The 27,136-nt window shown below is 40.7% G+C and overlaps 1 protein-coding gene across 1 annotated transcript in view; it reads left to right on the forward strand.

Annotated features, from left to right (window-relative positions):
• Positions 1 to 27,136, forward strand: part of LOC311281283 (putative ribonuclease ZC3H12C) — a 238,735-nt gene that overhangs the window by 133,043 nt on the left and 78,556 nt on the right. The window contains exon 2 of the mRNA XM_084394113.1: positions 22,237 to 23,042. Coding sequence (XP_084250239.1) covers positions 22,333 to 23,042 — 710 coding nt within the window. The 5' untranslated portion in view covers positions 22,237 to 22,332. The remainder of the gene's footprint in view (positions 1 to 22,236; positions 23,043 to 27,136) is intronic.

Consider the following 27,136-nt stretch of genomic DNA (forward strand, 5'->3'; position numbering starts at 1 on the left):
TGGCTTTTTGATTGTTTGGATTTATTTACAACAAAACATAATCCAAAGATACACAAAAAATGACAAAAAAGCACATTATTGTACACACTGAACTAAAGACAGAGACTTAACCAGTCACACACCTTTGTGCCATTCCTGAAACATAGTACATACCTGTCATTTCCAAGTTGTTTGATTCTTCACTTTACCATGTTCATGAACAGAGACTCATGTGAATGTTGAAGTCAGCAGGACTCCTCAGTGGAGCATCTGATCCCTAAAAAAAAAAAAAAACGCTGTGAACATGCTGATATCAAGAGAAACTATAGGGCTGCACGATTTAGGGAATACATTTTAGATTTTTCAGGTTAAAATTGCTTTTTAAAATGTACAAAATGCACACACACACACATACATACATAATATATATTATAATAAATATATATATATATATATATAATGAACACCAGGTTTGTTGTGCCTTGTAGGCATAAGCTATGTACTGTGCTGCATAAAATAATAACAATAGCCTATCATTATAAAGGAACCCTTCAGTAACACTGTACTAGAGAAAAATATATTGATTATCATATATTACTTCAATCTCATTTCATAATGTCATAACGAAAATAAACATTTGGAGTAAAAAAATGAAGCCTTTATTGTTTGGAGCGTTTTGCTTTTCAAACGCAAACGCGTTACGCGTTGCATCAAGCCGCTCCAAACTATTAAATTTTTGTTATCATATTATACATCTACGTTTGAGCAGATATCCAAAACACAGTATTTAACAGTAAACACGGTTCTAAACATTATAATATTCACCATAGTACATACACATACATACATACACTCATAGCCGGTAACACTTTAAAATACGGATCCTTCGTTAATGAATAACTACACAGGAACAAATGAGTAACACAATGTTAACAATCTAGTAACTACAGTTAACTAACAAGTAACTCTGATTAACGAATTAGTAAGTACTAGCACACAGATTTAAGTGGTAGTTCACTATTAACTAATCAATAACTACTATTTTTTTAATACTTCCCAGAGAACTACTGAATTTTTTACAGATTTAAGTGGTAGTTCACTAATAACTAATCAATAACTACAATTTTTTAATACTTCCCAGAGAAATAATGAAAAAAATTCACAATTCATGCAACACTTAATAACTAATGCAGGAAAAATTACTAGCACTAGATTAACATTACTGCTAGATACTGTACACTAATTATCAATATGTAGTAGCGTAGCAGACTTATGATTTGGGAAAGCTGTCAATAATTAGCCTATGCACTGCTGTCTTTTAGAGAACTATTCATAAACTAAATAATTTTTAAGAATTGTTTTTATAAATGCACTTGTCTGGAACACTTACCCTGTGGCCGATTTTCCGGCATTCCTCTGGACTGGCTTTGAATAACTTGACTCATCATGGTGAGTACTGGAACATACTGAGTCATCAGCCATCCAAATACCAGATATTTTATTATTTAACCTACCTCTCAAAATTGTTTTTATGTATGTCTCTTTGTTCATATGTATATATATATATATATATAAATATGTGTGTGTATATATATCCTGTGAATGATTAGATGATTCTACCCTTTCGGGTTGGCTCTTTATTAGTAACTACAGCATGGAATCATGATAACTAGTAATGACTCAAGTGTTAATGCATACTTGTATAGGACTTACAAATTATTTGGATCCGTATTCTAAAGTGAAGATCATGTTAACTAACTAGTAATGACTCAAGTGTTACTACATACCTCTATAGGAACTACTAATTATTTGGATCCGTATTCTAAAGTGAAGATCATGTTAACTAACTAGTAATGACTCAAGTGTTACTACATACCCCTATAGGAACTACTAATTATTTGGATCCGTATTCTAAAGTGAAGATCATGTTAACTAACTAGTAATGACTCAAGTGTCTCAAATGACTCAAGCTATAATAAAATAACTGGTATTTGGATGGCTGATGACTCAGTATGTTCCAGTACTCACCATGATGAGTCTAGTTATTCAAAGCCAGTCCAGAGGAATGCCGGAAAATCGGCCACAGGGTAAGTGTTCCAGACAAGTGCATTTATAAAAACAATTCTTAAAAATTATTTAGTTTATGAATAGTTCTCTAAAAGACAGCAGTGCATAGGCTAATTATTGACAGCTTTCCCAAATCATAAGTCTGCTACGCTATTACATATTTATAATTAGTGTACAGTATCTAGCAGTAATGTTAATCTAGTGCTAGTAATTTGTCCTGCATTAGTTATTAATTAGTTTTGCATGAATTGTGAATTTTTTTCATTATTTCTCTGGGAAGTATTGAAAAATAGTAGTTATTGATTAGTTATTAGTGAACTACCACTTAAATCTGTAAAAAAATTCAGTAGTTCTCTGTGAAGTATTAAAAAATAGTAGTTATTGATTAGTTAATAGTGAACTACCACTTAAATCTGTGTGCTATTACTTACTAATTCGTTAATCAGAGTTACTTGTTAGTTAATTGTAGTTACTAGATTGTTAATATTGTGTTACTCATTTGTTCCTGTGTAGTTATTCATTAACGAAGGATCCGTATTTTAAAGTGTTACCCTCATAGCCTACTAGCCTACTTTTATCATGCTGTGTTTTATTATAGAATATAAAAACATCCTCGTATCGGACATGTATATACATTTAGCACTGAAAGGTTGCCTACAAGTCTAGTTCACATTTCAACATGTTTCTATATCACTCCAATCTCATTTCATACCATACATTTTAATCTGGCACCACCAGTTTAACATGTCTTACCTTAAAAATCTTCTCATCTTCAAATCGCGTTCTTTTAATTCTTCTGAGGTAAATCCAAGGTAAACAGCACAGCACAGCACAGCACAAACACAGTCTTTCATCAGCAGAGGAGTAAAGTACTGAAAAGCAGAGGAGTAAGTTACTGAAGTTTCTGATTCTTTGTTTTGAGGTAATGAGGGCGTTTACAGGTCTGCGTTCCGCATGGATCATTTGCATGTCAATCGCTCGTGCGCGCGTGGGCGTGGTCACATTATAGTTAATTAGGATGCGTTTGAGAAACAGTACATGCCGCTGCTTTCATACGGATTAATTAAACAGAGAATATTTGTTTTTTATATAATTTACATACTTTAAAAATAGAGACTCCAAGCGTTGTATAGACGTTGTCTTGCGTTTCAAGTCTGTGTGACAAACATTCGCTGAGTTACAGGTCATTTTCTGTCGCGTTTTAGAATGAGTTTCTCATTGAGAGAGACGGCAGAACGCGCATCATGTTTATTTTCTTTACTTTACGAAAAACATAACATTTTGTTTTTATTATTATTGTACAAAAATAAAAGAAGACATTTAACAGTTTTAAATTATGTATAAAACTTGCCTGTATAACAAAATATCGACAGAGTTATTCGAGTCTCTTTTGCACTGATAAGAAAAAAAGCGAGCAGATCACGCCGGCGTGATTGCCGACCCCAGAGGGTTAAACTGGGGCGTCTACTAATCGACACCCAATACCTTCCCACATAGCAAATTTTTTTCTGGCCCAGCTCCGGGCCACACAATCACTTTTCCCTCGGCCCAAGTACCGCAAAGAATGACGGCCCTGAAGTGGCCCAGAACTGGATTAAAGACAAGGGTCACACATGGGCCATAACTGGCCCGAATCTCAGCCAGTTAGTCACCTTTAACTGGCCCTTAACTGGGCCAAAAAAGGTTTTATTATTGGTACCAATTCTCAGCCATAAGTTAACCATATCGACACAACCCTTTAACCAGAAACCCCAAAACTGAGTCATAACCCAGCCTAATCTTACCCAAACCATGTGAACAAATAAGGCACAAGAAAATTAAATTCTCAAAAATAGTTTATTTAACAATAGGCACAAGCCAATAATAACAAATTATTATTTTCTATTTTTTTTAGTACATTCAAAGCTTACATCTTATTACCACCTCAAAGTGCATTTAATTTCAAAATGTTCTGGTCTGTCTTAAACAGTAGTTTACTCATTGAATATATAGTAGCGGCCTAAATACTTATAATTGTCCAGTATACAAAGTATGGCCCATAATCGCTACACTGATCTGGGCCACACACCTCCCATGCACAATCGGCCCAAATGTTGTCTGCCGTCATGCAGTGCCATCATTGCCACACTTGGCCCACAGTTGGCTGACATGATCTGGGCCGCACACCTCCCATCCACAATCGGCCCAAATGTTGTCTGCCGTCATGCATGCAGTGCCATCATTGCCACACATGGCCCACAGTTGGCTGACATGATGCATGCCAGTACCGGCAACACGCCAGCAGTGCCATTGTGAGGCCACATTTGGGCCAAGTCTGTTTGCTATGTGGGTTTATACTCTAGCTCTTGCGTCTTCAGTCGCAAGACTGGTGGAGTCGAACATCATTTGTGCCAACGTGAATAATAATCTTAGAGAATTTACGATTATCATTAGCCAGCACTTTTAAATTTGCTTTGATGTCTGGCTCCCGGCAAACATGTGACTATGGTGGCTCGTGTCTCTATTTTCACGTTTCGTGTAATAGAATCGCCAATAACTAGGGCACATTCAACAGGATTCACAGTGGGTGTTTCACTGAGAGGGGAGAATCTATTTGAAGTTGTAATCGGAACGGAAGAGCGGCGTTTTGTCGCGCGACAGCATCTCACCTCACCCAATCAGCCCTGCTGCATGGGCTCTACTTCAGCCGGAACCGAACAATGTAGAATACATTAAGCTAGTCGCATCCAAAGCAGTATCTAAAACCCTTGCACTCTTACAATTAATCTCGATTAAAGCTTGGATGCGTGTCTCTAGTTCTGAAATCTTCCCTGTCAGCTTTACTATCTCCCTGCATTTATCACATGTAAATCCTGTGCTGACAGAAGGATATGCTAAACATGTTGCATGAGGTGCAAGTAACAATAAGAGGAGAAGATGACATGATTTACCGTGTTTGTTGACTGATCTTGCTCACCTAAATTGTTTGATGGACTCGTAAAAGGCGCGAGCGCGCGCAAGAAAAATAAATAAATAAATAAAGAGCGCACAGATGGCACGCTAACAGGCTAGAGAATTACTAGCGTGTTGTGCTAGCAATAACGATTTAGATTAGCTAGCGATGTCAGGTTAATGTGTGATGTTGAGTAAGTTATATTTAGCAGTATAAACAACAAGGAATGATAGTAAATAATGATTCAAAACAGAAAGATATATGAAGCTTTCAGACGCACACCAACGCAACAACTGCAGCAGGAGCAACGAGGCAGCTGCCAATCCACCAATCCTGATAAGTTTATGGCAGAGCACCTGTACCCCTCCTTTCGTGGCAACTATGCCACAAATTATGGTAAGGAGAATGAGGTGGTTGCTGGTAATGCACTTCGAGAGCAAGGCATGAGTATTACACATAGCGGCATCATTTTTTACACAATCAATTACATACATTTAAAAATGCTGAGCATAAGTATTGTTGTACATAAGTGAATATTTACAAATACAGAATGTTGTTCATGTAAAATTGTACAATTTGTTGTTAATGAAAATCTGATAAAATCTATTGTACACAAAAAAAAAATTCATACAAAGAGTAAATATAAACAGTAAAAAAATGACAAAAGGCAGCGAGTGTCAATATGACATATACAGGAGCAATTTATGTAGATGTGTAAAGGGTGTGTGTGTGTGTGTGTGCACGCAGATGCAACTTCAACCTCAGAACATCACTGTTGTCACTTAGCACTCACGGATGAGATCACCCCTTAAGTTGGCGAGGGCCGCACAGATTCGGAGTATTTTTTCAATTTTGGGGGTCATGTTTATCGGTATCACTTGAGACAAGATCTTGTATACTTTAAGTCACCTGATTGCCCTCTCAACATGAATCCGTACATTTGCAATCCTGCGAGTTGCTGTGACTTGTTCTTCAGTTAGCTGAGCACCCCCTCTAGTGAAAGCAGGAAGAACCAATTTGACCCTTTTTTCAAACAGTAAATCACGAATCAAGAACACACGATCTGCCATGACTTCGTCTCCAAGCTTTAAATAGTCCAAGATACCAGAGTTCATAATGATATATTTGTCACTGGCACGTACAAGGTATTTGAGCAACAAGGTATTTGATTGTGTTGTGCGAGTAATAATGGCTGTAGGACTCCCCTCTAGAATCAAGATTTTTCGCCTTCTGTAACAAACTTTCACTGCAGTCAATGACACAGGTAGTGTTGGGAAAACACTCCTTGAATGCAGTTGGCATAGTGGCCTTAATGGTTTCTTTTGGGAGCCAGATAATAAGAGGGTGCAAGACCTCCTCCATTTTATCAATCCAGAATGATATAACCTTACTGGCAGCACTCTGAGACACATGAAACTGCCTACCAAGGTCACCCAGCACACAATTTAATTTCAATTTTATCAGTGTCATTATTATCTGGTCACGCACTGACAAAACAAAAGCCCTTTCAGCAAATCCATCTAAGGTGGAAACAAGAGAGTTGAAGGGTTCCAGTGAGACTCCAGTGTATAGGAACGAATCGGCATCACTCTGAAGCATGGAGTAGCTGAAATCTTCAGTTTGTGTTGTGGTATCTTTGGCCGTCTCGTCAACACCCTGCTGTTCACCATAGTTGTGGTCCCAAAGCGATGGATCTTCCCACTGGGTGGAAATAGTGCTGTATGATGGTTGTGGCACCTCAGGTATGCCCTCATCCTCCTGGTCTGTCACTTCTGCTGTTGCTGTAAAAAAAGAGCACATAGGCTACATGTTAAACTCTACAGTTTCTGTCCATGTTTCTCACACTGACAACATTACAGTAAAAACTTATGATAAATGGTGATGGAAGCTCTTCCTCGCTCAGGCTAACAACTACCTGGCCCACATAACGATAGCAGCTAGCTCTACGATAGCCCTCAGTGGAGTTCATAGCACTAAACCTACAGTAACATTCAGTGGACAAAGGCATAAACCATTAATGGCCATGTTTTTAACACATTTACTCATAATGGGCTTATTGTTCATAAAAATGTAGGTTAGACTGCCCACAGATAACACAAATATTTTTGTAGCAGGCCGGTGGACCTCGTAAAAATGTAAACAATCGGAGGTAGCTAACTAGGTTAGCTGTGAAGAGGTGCTATCGCTAACCAGCTACACAATTTAACATTAAAATTGGCTTACCTGTCGCTTCGACACGAACAATTGCACGTGTCTTCTTCACCACTGGTCTGTCATATCGGGATGCATATATTGGGATGGTCATCCGTGGGGCGTTTGTCAACAAAATGGTGCGAACAGACATACACCTTTTTCAGTGGATGCTTCAGTTTTAACGCAGCTAACCACTCTAAACGTTTACTCTCTGGCATTGAATGTATCTGATACGGAACCGGATATGGGCATTCTCTCCTTCTTATCTTATGCTCGAAGCACTCAGTTTCTAAAAAGTTTGAAATCTTCTTTGAATTGTTAAAACAACCAACAACAGCACATGTGGAGCCTGAACTCATTCTCTCGCTGCTAGTACAGGTTGAGCGCTACGAAACGGAAGTAGGCAACCGGAGTCGTCGTCATGGCAGCGCGCATTGTTTAGAGCAGAATAAGGTGAATTGCATTGCTATATCCCACCCCAAAACATACAATAATAACAATGATAAATGCTGACCAATACTCAATTATATTACTTTTTACTGAAAATGATATAATTCAATAAAACAAACTAAATGTAATGTATGTCATATGACATAGCTATGCATGAATATACTCTAGATGTGTATAGTGAACATATCTACATTTTCAGTCAAACAATTAATTAAAGCATTAATTAATTAAATAATTATATTTTATTTACTGACAACGAGAAATATTAATAAATTAGTAAAATAATGAATGAAAGTCACCATCACACAATAAACCAATGCATATACAAGTCAACACATGAAACAAAGCTGTATTCAAACTACAATCATGTATGTAGGCTACAGGTGCTGAACCACATCCTACTGCCATCCCAACACAGCGGTTCCCATTCTGTGGCTTTATTCTGATGAATCAGCTGACCGCCAGAGGTAGCCGTTCCTTCGTGCCTGAGGTTGTTGCGTGATGTGTTGTGCTTCACAATCTGAGGCAATAAGGGCAGGTGGAGTGATAGAGGGTCTCGTAAGGGCAGGTGGAGTGATGGAGGTTCTCGTAAGGACAGGTGGAGTGATGGAGGTTCTCGTAAGGGCAGGTGGAGTAATGGAGGGTCTCATAAGGGTAGGTGGAGTGATGGAGGGTCTCGAAAGGGCAGGTGGAGTGATGGAGGGTCTCGTAAGGGCAGGTGGAGTGATGGAGGGTCTCATCCATGGCACCATTTCCAGGATTCAGCTCTGGGCTCTTCATCCTCAGTGCTCACACCAGTCTGCTGACATTTCAGATCCTACAAAAATGCACAAACATAACACAAAAGCAGTCATTTTAACAGCACAATGTCATTTGATTTCAGTATTATTTAGAAGACAAAAACACTTTTTTTCACAAATGCTGCCATCATCTTTCCTTGCAGGTCCTGCTCCACCACAAAAACTGTGCAGCAAATGCACAGAAATCAAGAATCAGAAAAGTGCTGTAATAGCTCTGTTTGAAATTACAATAATTAAAATAAACTACAACTTAATATTTAAATAGTTGTTGTTATTCATTTCTGTAGTATACTCACTCAAAGCCTTTGATGACAGCATTCAGCTTCATGAGCCACTCTCCACTGGATAAAAACACACGTGTTCATCTGTCCCTGTAACATCCAGACAAGATTCACATTACCTCTGTGATTTATGAGCTCAACACTACATTTACATGTTGAGGTTGTTTTAACTTTTTATCCAACATAAATGTTCCTCAATTTATCAACAGTACTAATGGACAAATAAAATAGATAACTTATGTTTAGTTACTTTATAGATTTGTTCTACATAATAGCACACATACATCACTCAGATGTCTATTTCATGTTGTGATGTGCTCTTCTGCAATACTTATTGAATATTTTCCTGTCAGATGTAAATAGACATTTGAAATAAGTGTCTTTAAGATGTATATGGTTTATGTAAATCCACTTTAAAGACGTAACTTACGTGCCCTTACTGGAGCTCCCTTGTTAGCTATACATAATAAAACGTGTTTTTACAGCAAAATCACAACTATATCATACTTTGTAATGTCTTTACATCTTCAACAATTCAACAGTTTACTCTATAGTAGTTCAACACATGCAATTTTAACACAAGGAACCGTGTTTACTCACATTTGAAACAACAATGAACAATGAGGTTGATTTTACCATCTCAATGTGAGCGCGAGTCTGATGATGAAACATTGGAAGAACTGTTATTCATCCCGAACCTCCATCGCAAGGACTACTCGAACAGGATACACTACTCAGTTTGAGGTACATTATATGAGAAGTTACAACTGTAATTCGTCGCTGATCTCCGCGATGTTTAATACTGACATATCCTCTCACGTGGCCTCCTGGGATAGAAAAGTATCCAACGGATGAGCACTCGAAAATCTGGCCGGAAGCAGTAAGCCATCCGGGAACTTCTCGCCTACTCTTTTATGAATACTGATGTTTCGAACATACTTTTTCTTTCACGTACTGTTTTCTCCTACTATATTGTAGGTAAGTAGGCATATTCGAACGCACTATTAGTATGCGTAAGTCCGAATCTCGCGAGAATTAGTACATCACCCAGGTAATTCTCGCCTACTCTTTTATGAGTACTAAGGATTCTTACATACTTTTTCACTTGCCTACTGCTTTTCCCCTACTATATAGTAGGGAAGTATGCGGTTTCGAACGCAGCCAATGACTCTCAAACGACTCGTCAAATGAATCAATCTCTCTAAATCCCTCCTTTCCGCGATATACTCTGCTCTGATTGACCAGACAGCTCAGTCTGTTGTGATTGGCCTACCGTGTACAGCGCGTCGAAAACAAAACCGGCCATTGCCATTACAACATTAGCTCTGCTTGTCCTGAGGCTTCCTACACCGTAAACTAAACACAGTAACGAACAATGACGTTGATTTTACCATCTCAATGCGAACGCGAGTCCGATGATGAAACAACTGTTATTCAACCCGAACCTCCATTGCAACCACCTCACCATCAGCATTAACAAGTGCATGTCCATCAACAAACCGATTATTTTACTTGTACTAATTTATTTACAGAGTATTTTTCTAATATATTGCGGTGAACACGTGGAAACTGTATCAATAACGTCTCGGTTACATATGGTAATCTCCGTTCCCTCCCTCAGGGAATGAGGGTTACCATATGTAACTGAGACGTTCCCTATCGTCCGGTCACTATGACGTACGTCGTGGTGACCGACGAATAGGAATCCCTACCAAAGCGGCAAAGCTGCTGCACCCCATCCAGCGCCCTGTGTAAGCCTCCACAACTTCTTGCATGGAAGGACGATAGGAGAGGGCTTACACCGAAAGTATCCGTCACTGTTGTTCCGTGATAACCCATACAGTGAGATTATTGGATAACACTGGGAAAGCGTGCCCGATCTGAGGAAGGGGAACGCTGCGGGAGCCACATTCTTAAGGAGAGTTAGGTGGGAATAGACATATGGACTAACCCGAGGGTTGTACTGCATATGCATAGTGGGTGACTTAGCCCAAGGGAAAAACACAAGCTTCCATTTAGGAGCAGCCGTGGGGAATATACATGGGATCCCCGTAGGGTCAACCATGTGGGACCCAGCCTAGACCCGGATCTCAAGGATTCAGCGGATAAAGGCCTGGCTCCGGACGCTCCGCCATGTCCGGGCCGAGGGTGTTGGAGGACTCAATAGGTTTGACTCTGGAGCGATAAGGATGCACAGTAGGGTGCAGCAAGCCGACAGAGCCGGTACTCACAGAGCTTCTACCCGTTTAGGGTGAGAATACGGGAGGACACAGGCTCTACACGTAGGCTATAGTATCTAGCGATCAGATATCTGTTAGTGAGGAGCCACGTGCCAGCGCCTAGGAGGATGCAACGCCTCTCATGGAGTGTGCATGCAACCTGAGCGGGCAGGGCACGCCTTGAGCTTGGTAAGCCAAGGCGATGGCATCCACTATCCAGTGGGCCATCCTCTGCTTGGAGACAGCCTTCCCCTTCTGCTGGCCTCCGTAACAGACAAAGAGCTGGTCTGAGGTCCTGACGCTTTGAGTTCTGTCCACGTACATACGCAGAGTGCGAACGGGACAGAGCAAAGCCAGGGCTGGGTCTGCCTCCTCCAGGGGCAGCACTTGCAGGTTCACTACCTGATCTCTAAAGGGAGTGGTAGGAACCTTGGGCACATTGCCAGGCCGGGGTCTCAGTACAACATGGTTGTCACCCGGCCCGAACTCTAGGCACGATTCGTCGACCGAAAATGCTTGCAGGCCCCCTACCCTCTTGATCGAGGCCAGTGAAAATCAGCAGCAAAGCCTTCAAGGAGAGAAGCTTTAAGTTTGCTGACTGCAAAGGCTCAAAGGGAGCATCCTGAAGTGCTCGAAGCACCAGGGAAAGGTCCCAAGAGGGTATGGAGGGGGGACGAGGAGGATTTAAATGTCTCGCCCCCCTAAGGAACCTGATGACCAGGTCATGCTTTCCAACTGTTTTGCCATCTATGATATGCTGAAATAGCGGCAGCATGTAATTTGAGGGTGGAGGGAGACCTTCGCTCCAACCCTTGCTGCAAGAAGGAAAGCACTGACCCTATCGAACATCTTCGGGGGTCCTCTCTGCGAGAGGAACACCACCTGACGAACAGGTTCCACTTCAAGGCATACGAACGTTTCGTAGACGTCGCTCGCGCAGAAGTGATGGTGTTAAGTACCTCTGGGGGTAAGTCACCTACAACCTCTGCGTCCCATCCAGGGACCAGACATGGAGTTTCCAGAGGTCCGGACGCGGGTGCCATAGGGTGCCCCGTCTCTGAGTCAGAAGATCCTTCCTCAGAGGAATGGGCCAGGGAGGGACTGTTACGAGGAGCATGAGTTCTGGATCCAAGTCCGGGTGGGCCAATAGGGAGCCACCAGAAGGACCTGCTCCTCGTCCTCCCTGACTTTGCGAGGGTCTGTGCAAGTAGCGAAGCGACCTCAGATGCTTCTGACTCCAGAGGAGGAGATGGCGGGCGAGTTGCGACATGCGACGAGAGCATAGACCACCTTGACGGTTGATGTATGCAACGGTCACAGTGTTGTCCGTACGGACCAGCACGTCTCTGCCCTGTAGCGGCCTCTTTAAGCGGCTCAGAGCGAGACGTACTGCTAGCAACTCGAGGCAGTTGATGTGCCAATGCAGTTGTCTGCATTGCCTGACACTGCATGCCCGTTGTACGTGGCACCCCAGCCGGTGGCAGAGGCATCTGTGAATACCACAGCATGCCTGGACACCTGTTTCAAGGGGACTCCTGCCTGAAGGAACGAGGGGTCTGACCACGGGCTGAAGGTCTGGTGGCACGCCGGTCTGATTGTCATCCGGTGAGTGTGATTGTCACCCGGTGAGTCTCGGGACTCGGCCGTGAAGCCAGTGCTGAAGCGGTCTCATATGGAGCAGCCCGAGCAGTTCAGCACCGACTGAGCGCGTTGCTCTGTCTGTGCGACCAAATCCAACTCCATACCGAGAAAAGAGATCCTCTGCACGGGGGCAAGTTTGCTCTTTTTCCAGTTGACTTGAAGGGCCCAGCTGGCTGAGGTGCATGAGCATGAGGTCTGCGCAGAAACGGCCTGTGTCGAGGAAGAATCGAGACATGAAAGTACGCGTCCTTCAGGTCGATCACTGCAAACCAATCTTGGGGACGGATGCATTCGAAAATGTGTTTCTGCATGAGCATTTTGAACGGTAGCTTGTGAAGGATCAGATTCAAAATTTGCAGGTCCAAGATCGATCGTAACCCACCACCTTTCTTGGGTACAATGAAGTAAGGACTGTAGTGCCCTGACCTCATATCGGCTGGAGGGACCGGCTCTATCGCGTCCTTCGCCAGTAGGACTGCGATCTCTGCGCGCAAGACATGGGCATCAGCTGCTCTCACTGTAGTGGAGTGGATGGCCCGAAACTTGGGGGGATGCCGGGCGAACTGAATCGCATAGCCGAACCTGATGGTACGAATGAGCCAGCGAGACAGACTGGGGAGCGCTAACCAGGCTCGCAGAGACCTTGCAAGCGGGACCAAAGGGACCGTAGGCGTACCCGGAGTGGGGCAGCGAGGTAGAACACAGGGACTCGGCTCGGGAGGCTCTCTCTGGGAGGCGGCCTGTAGTGGAGTCTGAGTGTGCTGTGCAACACTTACCTGGTTCCACGAGGCACAATGGTTTCTGGCAGTAAAAGGTGCCGTCCACGTCCCCGTAAGCTCCTCATGCACTTCCGGGAAGAAAGGCACTGGGGTGGGTTGCAGAGAACCAGCGTGCGCCACCCCGAGATACCAAACGTCCAACCTCGAGGGTTCGGGACACGGTAGAGGACTCCTAGGGGGTTTGTTCCCCGAAGGAGACGCGCTCACCCCTCTCACGCTCCGCAGCCAGTTGAGCCACCATTGGAGACAGCCGGACCATCCCTGAGGTGTTTACCGGTTGTCTCCTTTGGTGCTCCCCGCGACGACCAGATGTCGATTGCTGCATCGGAGGGTGGGTCAGACTTCTCCGCGGATGACGACTCGGCGCTGCTACCTCCTTCGGGTGTGTCAGCGGTGCCCGAGACGGACCCGGAGATGATGGCCATGCTTTCCCGGGCCGCCAATGGGGTCGGGCGCGTGTGGAACCCTCCACCGTGTCCCGAACCCTCGAGGTTGGATGATTAGGTTGCACCGTAATCCTCAGGTCTCCCATGTCACTGCCCGAAGCAACCCTCTGAGGAGGATTGGATCGAGGCAGAGGCACGGGGACTCCGCCCCTTTGCAGGAACGAGAGTCTCGACCGCAGCTCCGCAATGGTCATCTTCCCACAATGGATACATGACTCATTTACAAAAGCTGCCTCAGCGTGTTCAATGCTCAGACACACGAGGCAGCGATTGTGACCATCCCGTGATCCCAGGTAACGACCGCATCCAGAAACACACAGATAAAATGTCATCTTTAAAAAGACGCGTTCTTTCTGTGTAAGCTCTTTTAGGGACTGCTCTCATTGGTGTTGAAGCACGCAGGGGAACGGTCACTGCGAACACAGACAGGAATGTGCACCTGTCTGTGCGCTGTCTCTCTCTGCTGGTCTTACCAGCCGTGAAAACGGCCGTTGAGCGCTCTCAGGCACACCTTACCAGCTGTGATAACAGCTTTTTTTTTGCTCAATTGACAAAACCAAAAAAAAAAAGAAAGGGAGAGAGAGAGACAGAGAGAGAGAGAGAGAGAGAGAGAAAAGACCGCTCGTGCTGCTGTGCTGTCACGCCCGCACCAAAGATGGAGAGGTCCAGAAAGGCTTGTTATGTCACTCTTTTTGTATTTAATAGAGAGCATCGAAGTGCTTGGCTCCGAAGCAAAAAGCTGAAGTGCAATCATCACCAGCTGCTTATTATACCCGCGCTGCGAGGCTGCACAGCTGTTGCAAATGATTGCACGCCAATGTGTATTGGCTTGTTTTAGTTTCACTCGAAGTAGATTGGCCTCTCTAGCGAGATTCCTATTCGTCGGTCACCACGACGTACGTCATAGTGACCGGACGATAGGGAACAGTGCATGTATACAATATACAATGTATACATTAGCCGAGCTCTAGAGTGAATGATCTGATGGAACATAAACGTTGGTAAAACAAATAGTTTCTGTAAGTAGTGAGAACGACAGACAATCTGCATTAATAGACACAGTTATAGGTAATCGTGGCCCACAACTGATTAGCAGAAGTATTTCAGTAAGACAGTAATAATGTGAGTTAGCCAGTTAGCAGGAGACCTACACAATATAAAACTCAAAACTACGTTTTTTGAACACCATCTTTCAAGAGCAAGCGGTTTGTGAATCCTGCATTGAACTCTGAGATTTGAGAAGCAGTCTTCAGTAATATAAAGGGAACACAATAAAAGTTTAGGATTATACTGCTGTGATATCGTGGTAAAGATTAACTTTAACCACTGATTCTTCACATGCTCGTCCTTGGGCAGTGAAAAAAAAAACTGGTTTTACCTTCACATTATATTGCACAGCGCCGTCTTCTTAACATGATGCTATCCACAGAAATCAGCTGCTGGTTTGAGGTTCAAGTTTTCCCTGGTGTCTGGTCATGCAATAAGTGGGCGGGCAATATTCGAATGTTTCGTCTTGACATCACAACGAAGCGGCTTATGGCTCGTTTGAAAAACGATTCATTTAATTGACTCAGAGTCGACTATTACTTTTGAAAGACAATAACTTTATATACGGTGCACTTTCAGATTTAAAACTTTGCTGGATGCTTTCATTCACTTAGAGCTATGTTACACACTACATGAAAGGTTTTCAAAAATCCATAATAGGGGCCCTTTAAGTGTTTTATAGATAAATAATTAGTTAGTCAAAAGTTAGTCAAATACTAAATTCTTTTAGTGAAAAAAAAACTTAAATATAACTGTACATTTTAGATAAAATTAACTTGGATTTTTTGTCAATTATTTTGGTATGTTTAACTCAGACAATCAAGTAAACGACATTCAGAGATTTTATTAAGTTAATAAAGTTAAATATTACTGTAATATTTACTAAGCCACAGAATTAATTTTTAGAGTGTAGTTACAACATTGGTCTACAGACTTTTATTTAACAGCATAGATACTTCAAGCAGTGGTTAGGCCATAATAACCTTCATGGTATGGGACAATGTAAACTGACTAAATTAAACAATAATTGAGCAGTTTGATAATGAATGCATTGTGATTAATTTCAACACTGAAGTGCTTGCATCAGCATGATGGCTCAGTGGTTAACAGTCACAGCAAGGTGTTTCCATAAAACATACATGAACATTTGACAAATTGAGGATTCTAAATTGTCCATACTTGAATGTGTGTTTTCCACACATCGCATGCTGGATTCCAGTACTTTTAGACCATTTTCTCCATGTTCTGATTTTTCTAGTTTCAAATGTCTCAGTATAGGGTTTCTCTCTCACACTCCAAATAACAAAAGCACATTCTGATCAGACAACTTACAATATAGCCAATGCTTTAAAATGGCTGTGCCATGAGTGTGTTTAAGCTTGTAAAGAATATTTCTATTCACAATTTCCTTTGTAAAGCCATTTGGATCAACTGGTGTGTGGGTAGAGGTTTTTAACCTGGAGAGCAGTGCAGCTTTGTTCTCTTTCAAAACAGACTATGCTAGGGATGTTACTTATGACACTGAAGCTTCAAAGCATGTATCGAGTTCGCAGCACAATTTCTCATGAAGCTCCGTGCCGGAGCGCGTATTGTTTTCAGAGAAACATGTGATCAACGAATGTCAAACGAAAATCAAGTCGGAATGTTTGAATCCAGACCACTACTCTACAGATTTTTGGAAGTTTAAGTCCATTTACTAACTTTTATTTATTTATATATAAATAAGCCTATAGCCTATGTTACATGATCATATATTCTGCCATATAAACAGCATAGAAACCATAAAATAATTAGACCACAATTTACTTGCATCAAGCAACTCTGTTGGTATTTTTATAATTAGTATTAATATAATTGTTACATTTAATTTATTGCCACATTTTAATATGTGAATTATATTATCAGAAAACTGAACATTTAGCATTGTCAGGCTTTTATTTGTGCTTAATAGATAAAACAACGGCGCTGCACACTCGGGTTTATGGCATGCTATAAATTTGACCTGCCACAAGATAGCGCTGTTTTCGACACTCTTGATGCTTTGAATCTTTTCCCGGAACAGTCAGGGGAAAGCCTCAGTGCTTCATGAGGCTAAATTTGCCCATCCCTAGACTATGCATTGTTTGATATTTAGATGCTTTATACCGTTAAACAGATAAACTTAAGGCACACAAGACCTGCTCGAATTGTTGACAAAGTATGCAGAGAATGCAAAGACTTCATCCTGAATGCAGGGCAAAAAGCATTTAAATAGACAGGGTTAATGATCAAATTAAACAAGACACAGTTGCAACAGATAAACTAATAATGAGTAGAGCAGAGGTCTTCAATCTTGCTCCTGGAGGGCCACTGTCCTGCAAAGTTTAGTTCCAACCCTAATCAAACACACCTGAATCAGCTCATCAAGCTCTTCAGAATTGCTTGAATATTCAAAGGCAGGTGTGCTGAAGCAGGTTGGAACTAAACTCAGGACAGTGGCCCTCCAGGAGCAGGATTGAAGACTTCTGGAGTAGAGAGTTCTGGGAAATTAAGTCTGGGAATAACAGGGTTCATAGTGACAATGAGGGACGAGGCTGCCATCTGCTGGTACTTATGGGTACCGCAGCTGACATATGTAGCACTCAGATATTTCTTGTCTCACTTGTCTCTAGTTTTATTTCTCTTAAGGAATTTTAAAAGAAACATCTGCAACACTATTAATACTAAAATAAGATATATTTGATAATATTTGAGCAATAAAATATTCACATAATGGAGCCTTGAAAGAGATTACAGCAAGACAATAAAGAGATGTTCTGTTTCTTTCACCATATTCTTTTGACTCTATTTCTTTCAGATATTTCTCAGGTCTCATTTGTGTCTACTTTTATTTCTTCTAAGGGGTTTTAGGAGAACCATCTGAGACACTATTGATACCAAAATGGGAGATATATGAGAATCACAATTAAATCTCCTGCAGTTTAGGAAAAGTAACCACTGAGCAATACATTTTTCCTTTGTATTGTTAGTAGATGACCAACCATATTTGTTGTGACTGGTCATAATGAGTTGGCTCATCAGTGTAGATGTACAATCTGTAGTTTAAGAAATGTACATTTACATTTAGTAATTTAGTAAATGGTTTAATCCAAAGTGACTTATGCTAACAAGTCCACAATTAGTCCACAAGCTAGAGCAGAGGTAAATGCAGAAAAGATGATTTATAAAAAATAATTTATACCAATGGAAAATTCTTTAGTTCTAGGATTAGAACTTGTATGACATTCTTTCTCCTGTGAAACATAAAAGATATTTTTGATGGAAGGTTATCTTGAGGGTAAGTAAGAGGGAAGGGGGAGTGCCAAGCGCAACAACCCACAATACCACAGACCGAAAACATTAATGAACATTAAAATGTGAGTATAGACAAAAAAAACATGGCACTTTGCTGTTTAATTCACGGAACAAACGTGTAAAAGGGACGACAACTGAACCTTTTGTCTCTCTCATTCCTTTCACTGCTGATTTCATAACCTTTAGTAAAGCTCTTAACCCCATGTCCTTCAAGCACAGGAGCGGCTGGTCAATAGAGGGCGCTAGGGCGGTATATGTGATATGTATATGTGAAAAATATGATAGAAATTCAAAATATCTGCTTTTTCTACACGTCCCCTCTACCTGTCTGCACGTCTCATCAGCTCTGGGGCGCTGGAGAAATCGCCCCAGGCAGGCGGGTCTGTGTAGCAGCTTAGCCAATTGCTCATTTAAGATATGAATGTTTGACATAAACTGTAGCCAATCAGCGAGCTCAAATCTAGTCAGAAAGTATTTTAGGGCCCATGCGCGCCCATCTCTATCAGACAGCAGGCTAACGATAAAGGGAAGCAATACGTACAAGGCTTCTCTCGTAGCTGGTAAACTAGAAAGATGGCTAGATGGATGCGGTCATGCTAATGCCTTATTTTGCTTTCTGTGATTACTTGTTAAAACAAATCCAGATCCAGCATTGACAGTTACCGAAGTGAGGGATATCTATGAAGGTAAAATAGTAGCAAAACTCGAGAGCACGTAGATGTGAATTTGAGAACTTGTACAATAAATATTCGTACTTGTACATGAACATTTACACTCACAGCTCCAATGTGAAAACCTGTAAAATAAAAATCTGAAGTTGAATGTTGAAATTTGCACTCGCATACAATAGTCACAAACCTGTATTCTGAATCTGAAGCTGCAGACAAGTAGACACAAATGTGTAAAATGCCATTCACAGAAATACAACGACAGACACAAACTTATATATATTTTGCATTTAATATTACATTCACATTCGCAGTACTACCTCAATTAGGCACTTGCAGCTTCTCAAATCTGTCACTGCAATTTCAAATTTCGCGCCTTGACTTTTGCTACTCTTTTCGCGATATATCAGGTGCAAAACTAACTTGTGCACTTGGAACTCAGAGGCGGTGAGAGAGAAAGGGGGGCGGGAGTGGGGGGTTCAAAGGAGCCGTTTTATTGGTTGGCACCTAGCCAATGAAATGGTGTCACGAAACCCCCTGCACTGAATGCATTAAACTGATATTAAAAGAAATAAACGATATTATCAAACTCAGTAAACACAATGCTAATAATGCATACTACAGAAAAGCAGATGAGCACAGAATATGAACGCAACGCGTTTAATTGAGACAGTGGTATTAAAAGACCAAACTCAGGAAACACCATACAAATAAAGCATACAAGTAATTGAGCACAGAATATGAACGCAACGCGTTCAATTGTACGTTTTCCTCCCATAGAAAACCAAGAAAACGCTTAATGAGGCTTAATGGACCAACAGTTATAAAATAAAAAATAAATAGATAAATAAAACCCCACATAATTCGTTACATTATTAATAAAACACAGGCAGCAAGTTTATTTGCACTGAACACACATTTGCTTTCTTTCGTCATATTCTGTGCTCATCTGCTTTTCTGTAGTAAAAAATCTGTTCAGTCATTTCTGTGCGGCTCGGTCCAAAGAAAATCTGATAAAATTTTGGACAAAATTGAGCAAGATTTGAAGGAGGAGTAGTGAAAAAACTGTTTTTCATTTGTTCCAATATGGCGGATAGTCACATTGTTGGAAAATGACAAATGAGATATCGACGGAATCGGCATGAGCCAAGGAACATAATGACGTAAAGAAATCAAAATTTGAACAATGTTTTCAAAAGTTATAAGCGTTTTTGCAAAATACCTTATATCTCTGGAACACTAGGTGGCGCTGTGTTCGGTCTTCTCATGTACCTTCAGGGCATTGTGTTGATCACCCATACTAAATTTTGTGAAGATATGTCAAATAGTTTAAAAGTGATTGCAAATTATGACAAAATTCAAAATGTCGGACACGTGGTACATCCCATCCTGGCAAAATCGATATCATCGGATTCGGCATGACGCAAGGAATCCATAGATACCACATTTATGATTTTCTGACAAACTGTTCAAAAGTTATTGGCCAAAATAGCAATTTCTCATATCTCATGACCCGTAGGTGGCGCTGTTCCCAACTTTGGCATGGAACCTAAGATCGTGCTTCAGATGAAGTGTACCAATTTTCGTTTCGATTGATCAAACTTTGGCCGAGAAACAGCCTCTGGACCAATTTTGGGTCGACCTCGTTAACTTTGCGACATCATAATTTTTTTTTTCCAGTATAACAAAAAAATCTGTTCAGTCATTTCTATGCGGCTCAGTCCGAAGATCATTTGAGCACATGTTTGGACAAAATTGGACAAATTTTGAAGGAGTAGCGAAAAAACTGAACACTGTACTTTTCAAAATGGCCACTACTGTAATGGGCGGAGACTTAATGTAAGATATTGGTTCAGATCAGCATGATGAGTGGAATCAGGTGTACTAAGTTTCATGTCTGTAGATCAAAGGGTTCAAAAGTTATAATAATTTCAATGTTTAATTTTTGTACTGGTGGTGGCGCTATAGAGTTGGTCCTAGAGACTCAAAAATTGGTCCAATTACTATTCATGGCCATCTCTACAACTGTGCCAAATTTCATCATTTTCCTATGTACGGTTCATAGGGCTGCCATAGACTTCCACTGGGAATAATAATAATAATAATAAGAAAACTAACAGATACAATAGGTGCCTTGCCCCTTTGGGGCTTGGCCCCTAATAATAAGAAAACTAACGGATACAATAGGGGCTGTCCCCTTCGGGGCTTGGCCCCTAATAATAATAATAATATTTACAAATAACATCCATAGCGAGGTATAATTTACAGACACAACGCTAAAAGACCTGGGCCCGTATTCATAAAGATTCTAAGAATCCTCTCAGAAAACTCTTAATTTAGCTTAAAAACTTTTATGTAGGAGTCTTAGCTTAAGAGCGATTCGGGACCGATCTGAGAGCAACTCTGAGTAAGGAAAATACAAAAACTTTTATCTTATAGTGAGGAGGCGGGGTTGACCCCGTTGCTATGTATGACACAATCTTTTGAAGACTGTGATTGGTTGCTTGTGACTGGTAAAAAAAAAAGTGATTTTAAGTATAGGGTCTATTCTAAGCCTCCACTTTGAACTTACATGCGTAATTTTTCCTATTTGATCGTTCTCTCACACACACACACACACATTATATATGTGTTTATAAATCCTTTTTTTATTTACCATGCTGTTGATTTCCTATAAGGTATTTGATTGCTTAGAATGATAAAAATTGTTCCACTCTTTCCAGTTACACTGATTGCTGGCATGTCTATTTAAGCGGTGGTTTGAATGTTGGTTTTAATGAATCAAACATGGAATTTTCCCAGTTGCCAAATATCGTAATGTAGTGATTACTTTCATTTCAGGCGCTATGGCATTTCTGCGCTGTGTCGGAGATATTAGCGTGTCTCTAAAAAGATCAGTCACAAACATGATCCCTGCACGATCTAATCTATAGCGTCTTATTAACTCACTGTCATCCATTGTCTGCAACACATTTCGTCTTTCTGCCATTTTCTCCTCTGCTAAAGAAACTCTTAAGCCTCTTAAAAGTCCTCGTCCGTGCTCCTAACAATTTTGACCTTAAGACCTCTTTTAAGGGTTAAGATGCTTTCTGAATTACTTTTTTCTTTACTAGGAGTTTTTCTTTAATTTTAAGAGTAAACGCCCACATTTCTAAGAATTTTCTTAGAATTTTGTCACTAGGAGCTACTCTTTGCATTAAGATTCTTTATGAATACGGGCCCTGGCTCCCATGGTTACCATCAGACTATTGAAACTGACTGAATATGGCACAGCCCCACCTAAGATATTTGTCACTAGCCGCCACTGTTCAAGCATGCTTTAGAAGTTCAGCACCTTACACATTTCTCTGTTCCCTGAATTACTATGCAGTCCCTTAAAGTATCCCTCTCTCCTCCTCTAGGTTCACATGAGAAACACGACCTGAGAGCTTAATAACAGGTGGCAGGGCTCAGAAAGACTCACAGTCAGAACGGTGCTGGATGTCTGTGGCTGATTCATGGGCCTGAAAGACCATCTGGATGATGGAACAGGCCACATCCTCGAACTGGAGCTGGATCTAGACTACCTCCATGTGAACGCCACAGACCAGCAGACTGGAGCTGACACTGGAGCTATTATGGACAGTGGCTCATCAGACACAGGAGATGTTGTGGCTCCCTGCATCAGGAACTGTGGTTCTTCACCACAAGATGACTCAGAGAAAAGTTCAGGGCCAAAAAGTGAGCCTGTGCAGAGCCATAGTCATCCTCATATTGATACGCTTAGCAATAGGTCTATCCATGCAGTACACCCATTACTGTGTTGGTCTCCATGTCTAGATTTGGATTCACCAGTTCCAAATATGGTACCCCAAGAGCCAGGTCCTGTGAATACATTCAGGGAATATCAGACAAAGATGGAGTTTGCCCTTAAGCTTGGCTATGCAGAGAACTTGGTTCGGCTGGTTCTGAACAAGCTAGGGTCAGATGCACTGATCAATGATATTCTTGGGGAGCTGGTAAAACTAGGCAGTAATCCGGAGAATGAGGGTGGGACACAGTCTCCCTCCCAGTCCACTTCCACGTCATCATCATCCTCTGGCTCATCTTCTTCCTGCAGTTTCTCTGACTCACTTGACTCTCGCTGGTCAGAGTCCCCTTCTCAGATACCCGTGGATAAGGATAAACTCCGCCCCATTGTTATTGATGGCAGCAATGTGGCCATGAGGTAAGAATCCAGATATTGAAGAAACCATTTATACAACCAGACCTGAAGTAGTAGGGGTTTTGCTTGTAGTAATTGTAATGCAATTGTAATTATATTGATCACAAATGTAGCAGCAAAGGGGCAATTAAGGAGCCAAGCACGACAGAGACAAAATGAGGAGCTAAGCAAGCATGGCAATGAGCCATCAGACCAACTGTAAAAATTAGTAATTTAAAGAAATTAGTTGAGGATTTTAGTCAAAATGGTTGAAAACAATCACAATGAAGTAATTGCATTTCATTTTTGACAAACAGATACTGCTAGCAGCAAATCCAGCTTGGCATCATGCCATCAACATCGTTGATACAGTTTAGTCAATCAAAACAAAATTCATAACCTTTTTCTGGCATGGTCTGAAGATGATCTGGGTTTAAATTTAGTTAAAATCAGTCTAGGAGGCTTTTTGAGTACTTTTTGATTATCTTTCAGGGCATTGTGACAATTACGCATACCAACTTCATAGCATTTTACGACAAAAACTAAAATGGCAGAAAAAAGGAAAATTGAGTATTGTTTGACTTTGGTATGCCGCTCTGTTATTAGCATGGTATTAGCATAAATAGGGCTGCATGATTAATCAAAATAAAACTGAAATCGCAAAGGCTACGACTTTTATTTTTATTTTTAATCCAGTCTTCTTATCATAGAATAAGCCAGACACTATGGCTGCACGATTTGGGGAAAATGTCATATTGCGATAATTGAGGTCAATATTGCGATTGCGATATGCGATATAATAAACAAATGGTTTCATGAGTCAACTTGCTTGGTTCTCAAGGAAAATAAATGCACACACAGATTAGTGATAATATGCCTAAAGAAAAAAGTTCTTTAGTCAAGAGCAGTGAGTGTTTTTCTCTGTTCCCTTTGTTCTTTGATTAACTTTAGAGACAGATATAATTAGTGGCTACTGTGTACTGTCCCTTTAAAGGAATAGTTCACCCAAAAATTAAGATTCTGTCATCATTTACTCTCCCTCAAGTTGTTCCAAACCTGTATGACTTTCTTCTGCTGAACGATATTTTGAAGAAAGTCGGTAACCAAACGACTGATGGACCCCATTGACTTCCATAGTAGGAAAAAAAAAAATACTATGGATGTCAATGGGGACCAGCAACTGTTTAATTACCAACCTTCTTTAAAATATCTTCTTTTGTGTTTAGCAGAAGAAAGGAAATCATACAGGTTTGGAACAACTTGAGGGAGAGTAAATGATGACAGCATTTTCATTTTTGGGTGAACTATCCCTTTAAGACCAGCCGCTGTTGACAGAGACGCGGATCTCACACGCCTCATTCTCTCACGAGTCACAACTCTTCACGTTCATCATAATACTACTCTTATGTTATGAAGACACTCGACAAAAAGACATTTTGGCATAATTGTGTGTTATTGTTCGTTCAAGCTCGAAAGAGAACTGTATTCTGGCATGCTGTTTTGTGCGCACGCACGATATTAGCGCGAGTCTTTCTGTGTGTCACAGTCAGGACATTCACAGCCAGCGCGTTCTTTTTGGCATACATGTGTGTTGTTCGTTCTACTGCGAAAGAGAACTTGATACTGGCGCGCGTCTATCTAAAAAGAACGCGATGCCTGTGAATGTCCTCCTGACACACACACGTGTGTGTGTGTCAGGAGGACATTCACAGGCATCGCATTCTTTTTTGTCTTATCGCGCATGAATGGTTTAAAAGCATTTGCATGAATAAAAGCGGGATCATGTAACACTAGCCAAAGGATGCCAAAAATGATCAGATGCGGCATTAATTGCGTTAATAGCGCTAATTTGTTTATTTAATATAAAATCGCAGCATTTTGCGTCATATAATCGCGTAGGCTTGACATCGCGATTGCAATACGATTAATCGTGCAGCACTACCAGACACTATATTATTTTATAGCATTCTATACAGTGAGAAAGGCTATGTTGATTAGTATTGCATTATAAATATACTTTATTATTATTAAAATACCAGAGAAGGCGTGAAGAACTCAGGTAAACAAGTCAAACTCTGTCGTGTGCATTCAAAGCATTTCTATCTTCTTTTTATTCAGCGATCGCTTGATGCATTTGTCCATATTAGGGATTTCCTGGAACATTATAAATTCTAACAAGTTATATTACATCTGTGAGGCATATTTGGACTTTCTGCTGGAGGACGCCCTCCGGCTTCCAGTATGAATAAAAAGAAGTGTTTAGCGCAGGGCCGTGCACAGGGGGGTGGCCCGGTGGCTAGAGCCACTGCCCCTCTGCCCTCATCGACTGAGGTGCCCCTCTTCCCCACCCCCACCGCTCCGCTCAAAGCATTCCGCTGATTCCGCTAATCCGTTCCAGGTTTTTTGTATTTATGTCGGTAATGTTTTGCTCTAGGTCTTCTGGCTTCTGGCTCTTTCTACTAACAACTTGTACAACCAGGGCTGGACTGGCCATCGGGCATACCGCGCACTTTCCCGGTGGGCCGACGTGCTTTTTGGCCCGATACATCTCATACTCATACATTATTTTTATTATTATTATTTTTTCTTTTTCTTTTTAACGGCCCATAAAATTTGTACATCGGGGGCCCATTCGTTTTGTTTTGTTTTGTTTTGCTTAATTGGCGGTGCTGGGTTTGTGCCGGTGTAATGCATTGGTCAGAAAAAGTTAGCGTTAGGTTTCTTTTTCTTTTTTTTTTTTTCAGACCAGCCCATGAAACACGTAGATCAGCGGCCCATTGGTTCTTTTCTTGATTGACACTGGGCTGGGCCAATCACAGCTTTAAACGAGTGAGCGAGCGTGCAGCAGTGTCAGTGTGTATCTGTCAAAATAGTCAGCAAGATGGAGAAGAAACGCAAGTAATGTGCAGAAAAACAGCGTGAAAAAATAGAAACAGGCCCTTAAAGCAGACAATGTCAAATGTGTCAAAATATACACTACCGTTCAAAAGTTTGGGGTCAGTAAGATTTTTTTATGTTTTTAAAAGAAGTATCTTCTGCTCACCAAGGCTGCATTTATTTGATAAAAAACAAACAGTAATATTGTGAAATATTATGACAATTTAAAATGACTGTTTTCTATTTTAATATATTTTAAATTGTAATTTATTCCTGTGATCAAAGCTGAATGTTCAGCATCATTACTCCAGTCTTCAGTGTCACATGATCCTTCAGAAATCACTCTAATATGATGATTTGATGATCAAGAAACATTTATGATTATTATCAATGTTGAACAGTTGTGTACAATTTTTTTTTTCAAAATTCTTTGATGAATAGAAAGTTCAAAAGAACAGCATTTATTTAAAATAGAATATTTTCTAACATTATACATGTCTTTACTGTAACTTTTGATCAGTTTAACTCATCCTTGATGAATAAAAGTATTGATTTATTTTATTTCTTTCCCCCAAAAATAAAATTAAAATTCTTACTGACTCCAAACTTTTGAACGGTAGTGTTTAATGTTACAAAAGCTTTAGATTTCAGATAAATGCTGTTCTTTTGAACTTTCTATTCATCAAAGAATCCTGAAATAAAAATGTAAATAACTGTTTTCAACATTGATAATAATCATAAATGTGTCTTGAGCATCAAATCATCATATTAGAGTGATTTCTGAAGGATTATGTGACACTGAAGACTGGAGTAATGATGCTGAAAATTCAGCTTTGATCACAGGAATAAATTACACTTTACTGTATATTCACATAGAAAACAGCTGTTTTAAATTGGAATAATATTTCAGAATATTACTATTTTTGTTTGCATTTTTAATCAAATAAATGCAGCCTTGGTGAGCAGAAGATACTTCTTTTAAAAACATTAAAAATCTTACTGACCCCAAACTTTTGAACGGTAGTGTATGTTTTCTGACCTTCATCAGCTCTTGTGGCAGATGATGATAGTGAGGAGGATCAGGAGAGAGATGAGAAAGTGTAGAGCCTGCTGTAAGCAGAACTACTTTCAAAACACTTAGGCTATGTCATGAGTGTAGGAACCCATAACCGAGTTACAGATTATTTCCACATCTGCATAGTTGACGATTACCGCAATTCACTAGAAATTTAATGAGAGGC

Source organism: Rutilus rutilus (genome assembly GCF_951802725.1).
Source record: "Rutilus rutilus genome assembly, chromosome: 2".
Lineage (NCBI taxonomy): Eukaryota > Metazoa > Chordata > Actinopteri > Cypriniformes > Leuciscidae > Rutilus > Rutilus rutilus.